This window comes from Sus scrofa, chromosome 9 (genome assembly GCF_000003025.6).
Source record: "Sus scrofa isolate TJ Tabasco breed Duroc chromosome 9, Sscrofa11.1, whole genome shotgun sequence".
Taxonomy (NCBI): domain Eukaryota; kingdom Metazoa; phylum Chordata; class Mammalia; order Artiodactyla; family Suidae; genus Sus; species Sus scrofa.
The window spans coordinates 113,207,261-113,219,300 of record NC_010451.4 but is presented as its reverse complement, the minus strand read 5'-3'; the positions used below and the strand labels follow the sequence as shown (position 1 = coordinate 113,219,300).

Here is a 12,040-nt window from a genome sequence, read left to right as displayed (position 1 = left end):
ATGGATGTGAAAAAGGAGCAACTTTGAGAAGGAATCCTATTATTTATCAAGTCAGTTAAACATCCAGTGTTCAGATTGTTCCTGAATCAGATGGGGAGCAAAACCTAAAGGGCTCATAAAGTAGAGAAGTTAAGTGGATAAAATAAAGACACAGAATAATTGGAACAAACATAAACCCAACTTTTACATTTATATGATACTCTAAGAATGCCCTCTAGGACATAGTAGAGTAATAAGATAAACTCGGCTTTTCCTGTTTTTCTTCTTTTTGCAAAGCAAATATTAGAAGTTTCATGGGTAAAGACACAATAATGAGAGAACCAATTTCATTTACTTTTGCTTTCATAATGAGAACTGCCCTCACATTCTAGTTTGAGACCATTTTCAACATCTATAAGAGGGGAATTGAAAAATGAAATGCTTAGACTTGCTTCATGCTCAGAGCAGTAAACAAATGGGCAAAGAAAAGCCTCTAAGGAAGCAGCAAATGCACTGAAAACTCCAAATCCCCAAAACAGTGAGATTTCTACAGATTCATTCCTGCCCTGCCCTTTACCTAGACGATCCCCCTCTTTTTAAACCACACACACACACACACACACACACACACACACACACACACCATACTAAAAAGCCATCTTTGGTATATTCACATTCTAAATGGCATCACTTTAAACTATATCAATGTCCGGCAGGATTTCAACTATTTTCACCCTTAAAATTCAACTTATCCTTTATTTTTCTAATTGTTTTAAAGGTTTATAATGAAGAACTCTTGCTGCAACATCTTTTACTAGAATGCAATTGACTCTGTGTCCTGTCACAGAATTCATGTGGGTAAAATGCATTTGCTCATTTAAAAAAAGGTTGCTTATTACAAAAAATATGCAAGGCTCTATCCCAAGACAACTAGGAGGAAATACAGGTGACAGCACCAAAGCCTTGAGGCGAATGCATTCTAATAAAGGGAATAAAAAATCTGCACAAAGAATGACACTAACAAGTAAATATACTGAAGAATTCACAGCACATTTCAGGAATTCAAAGAAAAGAAAGGGAAATTGCATTTAGATAGGAAAGCTTCATGAAGGATGTGATTGGAAATGGCCCTTGAAAAAGGTTAAGCTTTCAGTGGGGGTGTAGGGGAGAGGAAGATGTTCAAGGGAGAACATATTCTAAGAATACTGGGGTTTGGGGGCATGTTTTAAGGGGGGAAATGGCATGTATGTTAGACCTCAAATGCTTTTCACAGGCATTCAGAGCTGAGAACAATATGGAACAATTCTGGTTTGAGAATAAAGAAGACAGATTTAATGCTGGAGATGAAAAAAATTAGATCATTTAGTTCAAAGTCACTCATTTTAATGGAAAGAGAACAAATACTCTGGTAGGTGAGAACAGTGCTTATATTTACATAATTGCAGCAGCCGTGGATCAGGGTGGGAAGGAGTCCAGCATCTCTCTTTGTTCACTTTGTCCTATAAGTGCCAACCAGATACCCACCCACATAGGTAATGGATCCTTCTAGGAGTGAGCCTTGTTTATTTAATTCATCTAGTAATTATCATGAACCCCACAAGATATGGAAATAAGACTTTATCTATAGAACATCAGCCTTTGGTGGGATTTAGGTCAATTGAAATCACCACAGGTTTCAATTTGTATTTTTCTTAATTGCATGTCAGACTTAAATTGCCCAGAACCTGTTTCTCTCTCCTGGAAGGCCTAACCCAGATATACTACAAATAAATAATTTTTTCCATGGTTAAACATAAAAGTTGGTTATCAGTCATAACTCATCAAATCAGAAAGCCTTCTTGCTTTGATATTTTTTTTCTAACACATTCCTTAAGACACACATATATACAGAAGAAAAGCCAGATTTAGGCATAGTTGAGAGAAAAGCTGTTAATCTGCAATCAAATATGGTCGACAAAAGAGATGAGTGAAAAAGGCTGATGTGATTCCTCCAACATGAAACCTTGCAAATAAACTGAGAGGCAGCCACAAGTGTGATGTTGCCCCACGGCTGCCTGGAGATCACAACACTACACATAAATCATTCTCAGAAAGTGTTGTATGGCTGCAGTCAGAGCATCTACTCCGTCTCAGAGTCAATGAGGACTAGTAATAATAACATCCCATCTCCACCTTCACTGTGGACTTTTGAAGAGGGAGAACCTTCAGCAGGAAATTACAGACCATAGTGAGGACACAGGGAGAGCTCCTGCGCAATGTTCAAAGTCACTTGCATTCAGTGAGCTGCAGAGAGTGAAATCATGAGAGAAGAGGGATGCACCTTCTCAAGGTCAACATTCCAGTGCAGCATCAATCCCTGCCACAGCTTCCAAACAAAAGGCTCCAGAGTCTCGTCCTCTTGCTGCTCCTCAAAGTTAGTTGCTACTATGTAGGGAATTAAGGTGGAGAAAGTTGTCTCTGTGAAAAATTAAGCTCCAGGCATTTATGTGCTTCAGCAGCCACAGTTTCAAACTGAAGGAAACCCTGGAACCATCTACCCACCTTTTTGTATAGATGAAGACGTCCCAGTGCCACATAATTCATTCATTTTGGAGTCAGAACTTGAACTCTGTTCTCATCTTTCCCCACCCTTATTAAATGAAGTAAGTGGCTGTATAAGTGCTTTCTGCTACATTTTAAGAGAAACTCAAGGTACAAATCACATAGAGAGAAAAAGGGAAGTTGCATGTTACACAATAATCTCCAGAGAGTTACTTCATCAAGGGGTTTAAAGCACTGATTTGCTGCCTGGCTGTTTTCTAGTCTCTTGCTAGTTCCCCAATGCACCTCTTTACCTTGAGAATTTACTTTCCCTCTATGTAATCTGAAACTTAAGGTTCCCTTACACAAAAGCAAAAACAAATTATTCAAATATTTCTTCACTACAAACTTTCTTTGGAGCACACGGACATTGTCCAAGCTCTGTATACAGATGCTGCTATTTTAGTCTGTATTTGGGGCATTTTCCCAGTCTGATCTTCCCTTCTTTTAATTCAAGCCTGATGTTCTCGAACTTTTTTCAGCTTTCCACAATGTGGATGCCAAGCAATGCAGAGGACACAGTGGCAGCTCACTGCTGAGAAACCTGCCTGCCATCTAACCTCCACCACAAAGCTAGCCTGCCCTTTTTATCACTATTCTTCCCTTTTGATCAAAAATCCTGCTTTAACCATTTATTCTCCTCTGTGAATGCTAAGTGATTTTTTTTTAGAATCCTTATCATAATACTTTGAGAACCATGATGAATGACAGCATTTGGTTTATAATCACCCCAGAAATCAGACATCACAGTGAGTGTAAATTACCCTTAAATTACACATTCCTCAAACCTACAGGGGTTCTGACTTGTGGGAAGGAATGTCCTAGGCAGGGCTCACAAAATGATTTTAATTGCTGAGGTGTTAATTCTCCATCTCCTTTGTCTTAGAATCTGCCCAATTGCTGAGAAAATTCTACTTTCACTGAGAAAAAGGATTTTGAGGTTACTGTGGCATGTCCAAAGCTTTAAAATATGGATATGTAAGGGGATCTACTTTCTGTGCCTAGAGGACTAAGTAAGGAACATGAACTTGGACAATTCATTTAACATCCTGTGTCTCAATTTCCTCACCTATAAAATGAGGATAATAATATTACTCTTAATAAAAAGAGTTGATGTTACACCTGAATGAGAATGAGTGCAGAGAAAGGACAGAAAGTACTCTTTGAAACACAAATGTAATTATTTGGACCCAGCAGAAAATTATGCCCAGTGAGCTGTTCCCATAGTAAAAGTTTATTCACCTGCACCCCCATGATTCTTTCCCCACAATTCATGTAATAACCAAAAGTTATTGCTTTCTTGTCTCAATATATTAGTTGATGGTTGAATGCACAGAGCTCACATCTGAATCAGCACAAAAAGTGAAACCTGGAGGAGGGAAATAGAAAGGGACTCTTAAGTTGACACCAAAGTCAATCTCATCTGTCAACCTTCCCACATAAATACTAGGAAATCAACTCATTTATGCAACTTGGGAGGCAAGCCTGAGTTATAATAGTGTTCTCGAATGCACGTCAATGAAAAATTGGTCTGCTCACAAATTCCCATTTGTCATATTCCCTACAAATGCACATTAATTGTTTTCATATTTAAATGCCTAGAATCAACCATAACAAATGTGTCCTGTCAGGTTGTTGGGAGTTTTCTAAAAACAAAACAGGATGATTATGGCATAGAGTAAATTACTGTTGGTTCCTTGCGCTCTCAGCATAATCACAAAACAGTAAGGACTTAAGAAAAATCATTCATGTTGGGTTCAAATCCTGTAACAGAAAACAGAATTGGAGCCGAGTTAACAAAATGTACAGTATTTAATACAAGTTTGTAGAACGCTGTATGTCGTTAGTCTTATACTTCTGAAAATGTAATAGTTGCTTACAAGTAGGATGTTTCAAAATCCTTCTGAACAACATAATCTAAAAAAAAATCTTGCTCCTCTTTGTATGCTTCTCCCCAGAGAAATATTTACTGCTTATCAACCTACTCCCCCGACCCAACTTTGCCTTTTTCATAGAGCTGGGTCCTAGAGTTTCCCACAACTGCCATTTTGTGCAACGACTGCTCAGTGTTAATGTTGTGAACTTAACAAAAGTGTCAGTTTTGTGCTCTACAACCTTGAACTGACCAAATCTATAAGGTATGTGCCAGTGGCATTGGTGTTTGCAGGAGCAGGGGGGTGGGGACAGGTGTGGGCAAGAATAAAAGTGATAGCAGGTAAGCAGTAAACCAGTGTACTCAGTAAATTAATGATACATACATATTTGATTGATCATTAAGGACCTGTAGAGTCCTGGGATTCTAATAATATGTGACTATAAAAACAATGTTAAGGAAGAGTCCAATTTTCTGCCTTTTGTATTTCACCATCTTAATCACTGCTGCTTGTTATTGGTAGGAACAATCAGTGTCATAAAGTGCAGTCGCAAAGTCTAAAAAAGGGAAGAAATCAAAAAAGGATAGAAAGAAGGAATATGTCTAATAAAAACCTGACTACAACCCACAGCTGCCCTGTGCTTTAGTTCTGGCCCTGTGTGAACCCTCTGATTTCCTTCATGGGTCTCAGGGATCAGAATGTATGTGGGTTAAACCTGACCACAGTCCCTGGAGAATAGAAACCAGAGTGAATGGAAACTGACACCTTCCCCCCGCTTTGTGGACATCAAATAACTTGTACTAGCACAATATGTTTTGTGTTTGTCTTGTCTTGAGTCTTTATCACAAATTATCCGAGGCCAAAATGAATGACAACATTTGAGATTCAGTATCTCAAGGACATTAGAAAGTCTTCATATGTTAGTTTTCAGAATAACTGTAAAGATGGCAATGATATGATAAATCCTATTAATATGAAATATTCCAGGAAATTAGTGAATTTATTGTTTATATACTTATGTGACAGGCTGAGTAATGGCACCCCCAAAATATCCATATTATAATCCCTCAACTCTGTAAAGAAGTTACTTGCTTGGGTAGAAAGATTTTGTGTATGTGATTAAATTAAAAATCCTGAGATAGGATTATCCTGGATCACCCAGGTAGTCCCAGTGAAGGCAGAATTTCCTTAAAAGAAAGTGCCTTAGAGCCAGAATGAGGAAAAGATGTGACAATGGAAGCAGAGGTCAGAGAAAGAGAGATCTGATGCTGCTATACTGATGGCCTTGACAATAAAGCATGGAATCATGAGTCAAGAAATGTGGGCAGCCTCTGGAGGCTGAAATGGTAAGAAAGGCATTTTTCGACTGGAGCCTCCAGGAGGACTGCAGCTCCGTCATACCTGGATTTCAGTCTCATAGGACCCATTTTGGACTTCAACCTCCAGAACTGTAGGAAACGAACATGTTGTTTTAGGCCCCTAGTTTGCGGCAATTTGTTATAGTAGCAATTTGGAACCAATACAGCTGCAAACTCATGTCATGAAAATTTTAACAAAAATGGTTATTTTTTTGGATTTACCTGTCAAACATCACAGATTTTAAGTTTACCTATCTTTATATCTATTTAACTCTATTATCAAAGATACTCTTCTAGTAATGAAAGAACCTATAAGGAAAAAGCCCTGTGTTGGGATCAAGTCACCTGAGTCCTAGGCCAGCTCTGGCCCTAGGAAGCTGGGTGATTGGTGAAAGTCACTTTCAGATCTTAGTTATTTCACTTGAAAAGCATAGGTCCAGCCAAATGGTGATATGCCTCTCAACATTCTGATACTAAAATTATCCCAGAAGCGAAGTAAAGGAAATAGCATTAATACAGTCTGGACTATATATCATCGAAATTGTCCTTTGCTGGTACTTACTACTGAAAATGCATTCAAAAAAAAAATCAAGATGTGGTGGCAACAATTAAAGCTTATTTTAAAAAATATATCCCATTAGTAAAGAAGGTAATGTTCTGTTATTTCATAATGTAGTCAAAAATAAGACACCAAGTGCAGCCTAGAATATTAAATGCAACACACACTGTTACACTTTAAATTTTACCAAATATTTGAAAATATTCACTGCCCTACAAATAGAAAGATAAGCTTCCTTGAGAAACCTTTATGAAAATACGTATCTGCAATTATCATTCTAAATTACATACATGAATGTCTAAAGAAACCAAAAAAGAAAAATATTCTAGGTAAGGCTATTATGAAAAATAAATCTTTCACTCCTGCCCCATACATTTACATTTTCATAAATTTATGAGAGAACTTATTATTTCTAAGTTTGAATGATTATTAGTGAAAAGTTATTATTAGAGAAAATCAATGTTGGAATTTACAGCTAGCACTTTCCATTTTATAAATAAAAATGACCTATGCAAACTTCAATGACTTTTCTAAATTAATATTAGAAAGTGGTACAGATGCAAAGCCACTGATGGCTAATTAAACACAGAAGGAAAGGCTGCTCCTTATCCATATCCACGTGTGGAGATAAGTGTTTTTTAAAGGAACACTTAGAGATTATTGGATATAATTTTCATGTAAATGAAACTTCTTCCCCAGCAGGTTGTACTTGTTTAAATGTTCAGTGATCTATACTTCCTCCATAGAAGGGCCTGCCAATCCCTGTTATTTATTCATTAGATACAAACTGGCTCTGCAAGTCTCATTCTCACTCCCTCCCCATCTCTAGCAGCAAGCACACAGATAGAACTGGGCAAAGTACAAGGCACCACCTATGTCTGGATCAGAACACACTTCAGGTGTCCCCTGCAACCAGAGTTTCCTCTATGCCGTGTTCCCCCCAAATCTGCAAACTGCCTGCTTGACCTTCTTTACTGGTATTACATTCTCATTGCCATGGCTGACTTTCCTAGAGTTTCCTTCTGGGATGCCTGGACTTTAAGAGTCAATGTTAGGGAGTTCCTGTCATGGCTCAGCAGTAAGGAACCGGACGGATATGCATGAGGATATGGATTCAATCCTTGCCCTCACTCAGTGGGTCATGGACCCAGTGTTGCCATAAGCTGTGGTGTATGTTGCAAACGTGGCTCTGAGCTGGTGTTGCTGTGGCTGTGGCATAGGACGGCTACAGCTCCCATTCAACTCCTAGCCTGGCAACTTACATATGCTGCAGTGCAGCCCTAAAGAAACCAAAAAAGAAAAAAAAAGAAAAAAAAAAAAAAAAGAGGAAATGTCAGTATCACCCTGATAATAAAACCAGTCAAAGACATCACAGGAAAAAAAAAAAACAAAAAACCTACAAAACAATGTACCTTAGGAACATGGATGCAAAAATCCTCAACAAAATACTAGGAAACTGAATCCAGCAGTATAGAGAAAAGAATTAGACATCATGACCAAATGGAATTTATCCCAGAGATGTAAGTTTGGTTTAACATCTGATATTCAATTAATGTAATACATTATTGTACCAAAAGGATTTTTTTAAATCACATGATCATCTCAAAAGACAAAAAAAAAGTAAAGACCAATACTCTTCTATGATAAAGATACCCAACAAACTAGTAGTAGAATGGAATTTCCCAGTCTGATGAAGGATATCTGTGAATAAAACAATAGCTAATACCAAACACACTGGACGATTTCTTCTTATGGTCAAGAACAGAACAAGTGACAAAAATCCATTTTTGCTACTTTCAACACTATTTTGAATACTATTTCAGTACTATTCAATACAATTCAAGATTGTACAGGAGGTTCTAGCAGGACAATTTGCCAAGAAAAAGACATAAAAGGCATACAGATTAGAAAAGAGAAGTGAAACTATCTCTGTTTTAGAGATGTCATACTCTCATATAGAGAAAATTCTAAGAAACCCACTACAACACCATTAGCGCTAATAAATGAACTCAGCAAGGTTGCAAGATACAGAATAAACTGATACAAAATTCAGCTGTATTTTTAAATACATGCAATAATCAATCCAAAAATGAAATTAAGAAAATAATTCCATTTACAACAGCATCAAAACAATATAATATTTAGGAATACAGTTAACAAAAATATAAAACTGAAACAAAACCTTGCTGAAGGAAATTAAAGATATGAATAAATTAAAGTATCACATGTTCATGGGTTAAAAAATAAAACATTACTGATAAATCTATATAGTCATCCCTCAGTATTTGGGCTTACTGGTTCCAGGACCTGCTGTGTATACCACAGTCTGTAGATATTCAAGTCCCCAAAGGTTCTGCATCCAGGCATTCAACCAGCTATGGATCAAAAAGGTAGTACTATATTCAGTGAAAAAAATCTATGCATGAGTGAACCCATGCAATTCAAACCCACACTGTTCAGGAGTCAACTATACTTATCAAATTGATCTAGAAGTTGACACAGTATCAGAATCCTACCTGACTTCTTTGCAACAGTCAACAAATTAATTCTGGACCATTATCTCATACCATATGTAAAAATTGATTCAAAATGGAACAAAGTCCTAAATATAAGAGGAAAAAACTATAAACTCTTTTTTTTGTCTCTTGTTTTTTTATTTATTCATTTATTTATTTTAAGGTCACACTCATAGCATACAGAATTTCCCAGACTAGGGGTCAAATCAGAGCTGTAGCTGCTGCTCTACACTACAGCCACAGCAATGTGTGATCCAAGCAGCATCTGCGGCCTATACCACAGATCATGGCAATGCCAGATCCTTAACCCATTAAGCAAGTCTAGGGATCGAACCCACATCCTCATGGATACTAGTTGGCTTCATTACTACTGAGCCACAACAGGAATTTCAAAAACTATTAACTCTTAAAAAAAAAAAAGGAATAAATGACACTGCACATGACAATGAATTCCTATATATGACAGCAAAAGCACAATCAACAAAATAAATAATAGATAAATTAGTCTTTATCAAAATGAAAAATGACTCTTCTTCAAAGAACACCATTAAGGAAGTGAAGAGAGCCTAGAGAATGGGAATAAATATTTGTATAACTTAGGATAAGTGACCTGTGTCTAAAATGTATAATGAACTCTTAGAACTCAAAGATAAAAAGAGAACCCAATTTTTAAAAGGCCAAAGGATCTCCACAGAAGGTCTGCAAATGGCCAATAAGTACCTGAAAACTATGTTCCACTCATTAGTCATCAGGGAAGTGTAAATCAAAACCACAGTGAGAACCACTTCATACCCACCAGGTTGGCTAAAATCACAAAGTCAGATAAAAACAAGCATTAGCAAGAATATGGATAAATCAGAACTCTCACACACTGCTGGTGGGAATTTAAAATAATGTAGCCCCTTTGGAAAACAGTCTAGCAGTTCCTCAAGGATTAAACATAAAATTACCATATAAGCCAGCAAACCCACCATTAGGTATGTACCCATGAGAAATGAAAACATGTGCCCACACAGAAACATTATAAGAATGTTTATAGGAGCATTATTCATAATAGACAAAAGGCACAAAATAATCCAAATGACCATTAGTGGACAAATAGATAAACAAAAATATGGTGTACTATACAGTGAAATATTATTTGATCATAAAAAGGAATGAAATACTGATAAATTCTGTAACACTGATGAACTCTGAAAGCATGCTAAGTGAAAGAAGCCAGTCATAAAAGCCCATATATTATATAGTTCCATTTATATGAAAGTCTAAACTAGGGAAATCTATAGAAATAGGAAGTAGGTTAGTGGTTGCTTAGGGCTGGAGGGGAAAGGCATGGTGGGGGATGGGAAGGAGGAATGGTGGATAGTAGCTGATGGGTACATGCTTTCGATGTGATTTATTCTAATTCAACTGTAATGGTTATGCATATCTTTAAATATACTAAATACCATGGAACGATATGTTTTAATTGGGTGAATTTTACGATATGTGAATTATATTTCAATAAAAGTGTTTAAAAAATGTGTTTCCATCCAGTTTAGTTTACTAGTACTAGAATCAACTCTTGTCTTCTGGAAGAGCATATTTCTCTGATTTCTTTTGCTTCAATGACTCATTCATGGCCATGATCCTTTCTAGACACAACGTGCACAGTTCAAGTATAGCCCTTTGTGAGACCTTTTCCAGGATACAGATTTGGAAGTGACATCATCAGATCTTTGTCCCAGAGCTGCCTCTGCCCTACTGCATGCAGCTGGAAGTAGTATTTTGCAATAATACATTACACTATTTTTTTAAAGACTGCACAGCTTGTGATCCCTTAAATATCATAGGTGATTACAATTTGGTTTTTTAGAGAATAATTTTTTAAAGGTTAAAAGAATGACTCATACAAATATGAAATGAACACATCAAAGACTTCATTTAAGTGATTAATTAATGAAAGATGGAAAAACTGGTTCAAAGTAGACTACAAAGGATAGACCCACTTAGACAGGAATGCTGACATATATTTGCTAACAGATGGAAAATTGGCCATTTCTACAGGGGGACAGGGTTTTCACAGAACAAAACTTCGACTGACTTATATGAACAGGAATCATATACATTATGGTCAGCCCTTTACCAGTTAACTTCTAACTCCGTAACATAGCTTGAAAGAAAAAGACAATGAAAGGCTATGTGTCCTAGAATCAGATAACTCTTGAAGATACCTCTAGACCAGCCCTAACAATCCATTGAAAGATACCCAGATACCTTTTTACCCATTTCAAAGGCTTTTGCAAATTTTTTCATGACAGGTTTAAGCATGGTATGTCTATGCATACAGTTTAAGTTTTTATGCTATTTGATCTACTATATTTTATGTTTGTTTTAAAACATACATTTTCCCCACTTCTGTGCAATTATAATCAGTAACTATTTATTTCTTAGACTACATAAAGTAATAATGCATCTTACAACAGATGACATCTTGGATATGATGAAATAGTCATTTCACCAAACTATAAACTTAAAAAAATGGTTTTGGGGTTGGGAAACTTTAGTTAGCATTTTCCTTGTCAAAAAAAAAAAAAGGCATTTTGGGGCCAAAAAAATTAATTAAAAAAATACATCCTTATTATCATCAACTTTGCTTCCTAATGCATGTGTTTTATGTAAAAATTTGAACAATATCTTCAGTTCAACTCAAAGGGGGTCACTGATTATCAAAGAATTAAGATACAAAAGATACTGTCTTTGAATCAGAGAGGTAATACTGACATCACAGTTTCCAAGTACTTTTTTTGAAAGCACTAGATTAGAAAAGCAACAATTAAAATAATAACAAAGACATTTAAAAATAAAAAAATCCCAAATATTAGTGGCACTAGCTCACAAAGGTTATAACCTTAGTGTGTATAGCTATTATTGAACCATGACAACCCACTAGAGTCACTTTGTGAGGCATAATGGAGTGAGAATTAAGAGTGTTTCTCCCTGAAACTGCATTAATACAAGTGCAGCCTTTTTTTTTTTTTTTTTTATGGATGCTTAACTGCTTCCTGTTAGGTTGGCACTTAAAAATCCTCACAGAGAACTCCTGCAGAAAATCATGGTACCTGTACACACTTATTACAAATGATTTCCATAGAGATGGAAAATCTTTTCAAACTGTTTTCTCAGATTTTTTTT

The 12,040-nt window shown here is 36.3% G+C and overlaps 1 protein-coding gene across 12 annotated transcripts in view; it reads right to left on the bottom strand.

Annotated features, from left to right (window-relative positions):
- Positions 1–12,040, bottom strand: part of TPK1 (thiamin pyrophosphokinase 1) — a 373,809-nt gene that overhangs the window by 85,878 nt on the left and 275,891 nt on the right. For 4 of the 12 annotated variants that reach the window (XM_021063594.1, XM_021063590.1, XM_021063596.1 and 1 more), the window contains one exon: positions 2,300–2,403. The exons of 5 other annotated variants lie outside the window; for them this stretch is intronic. In XM_021063594.1, coding sequence (XP_020919253.1) covers positions 2,300–2,403 — 104 coding nt within the window. 3 more of the 12 variants (XM_005667774.3, XM_021063597.1, XM_013979876.2) reach the window with 3 other exon arrangements.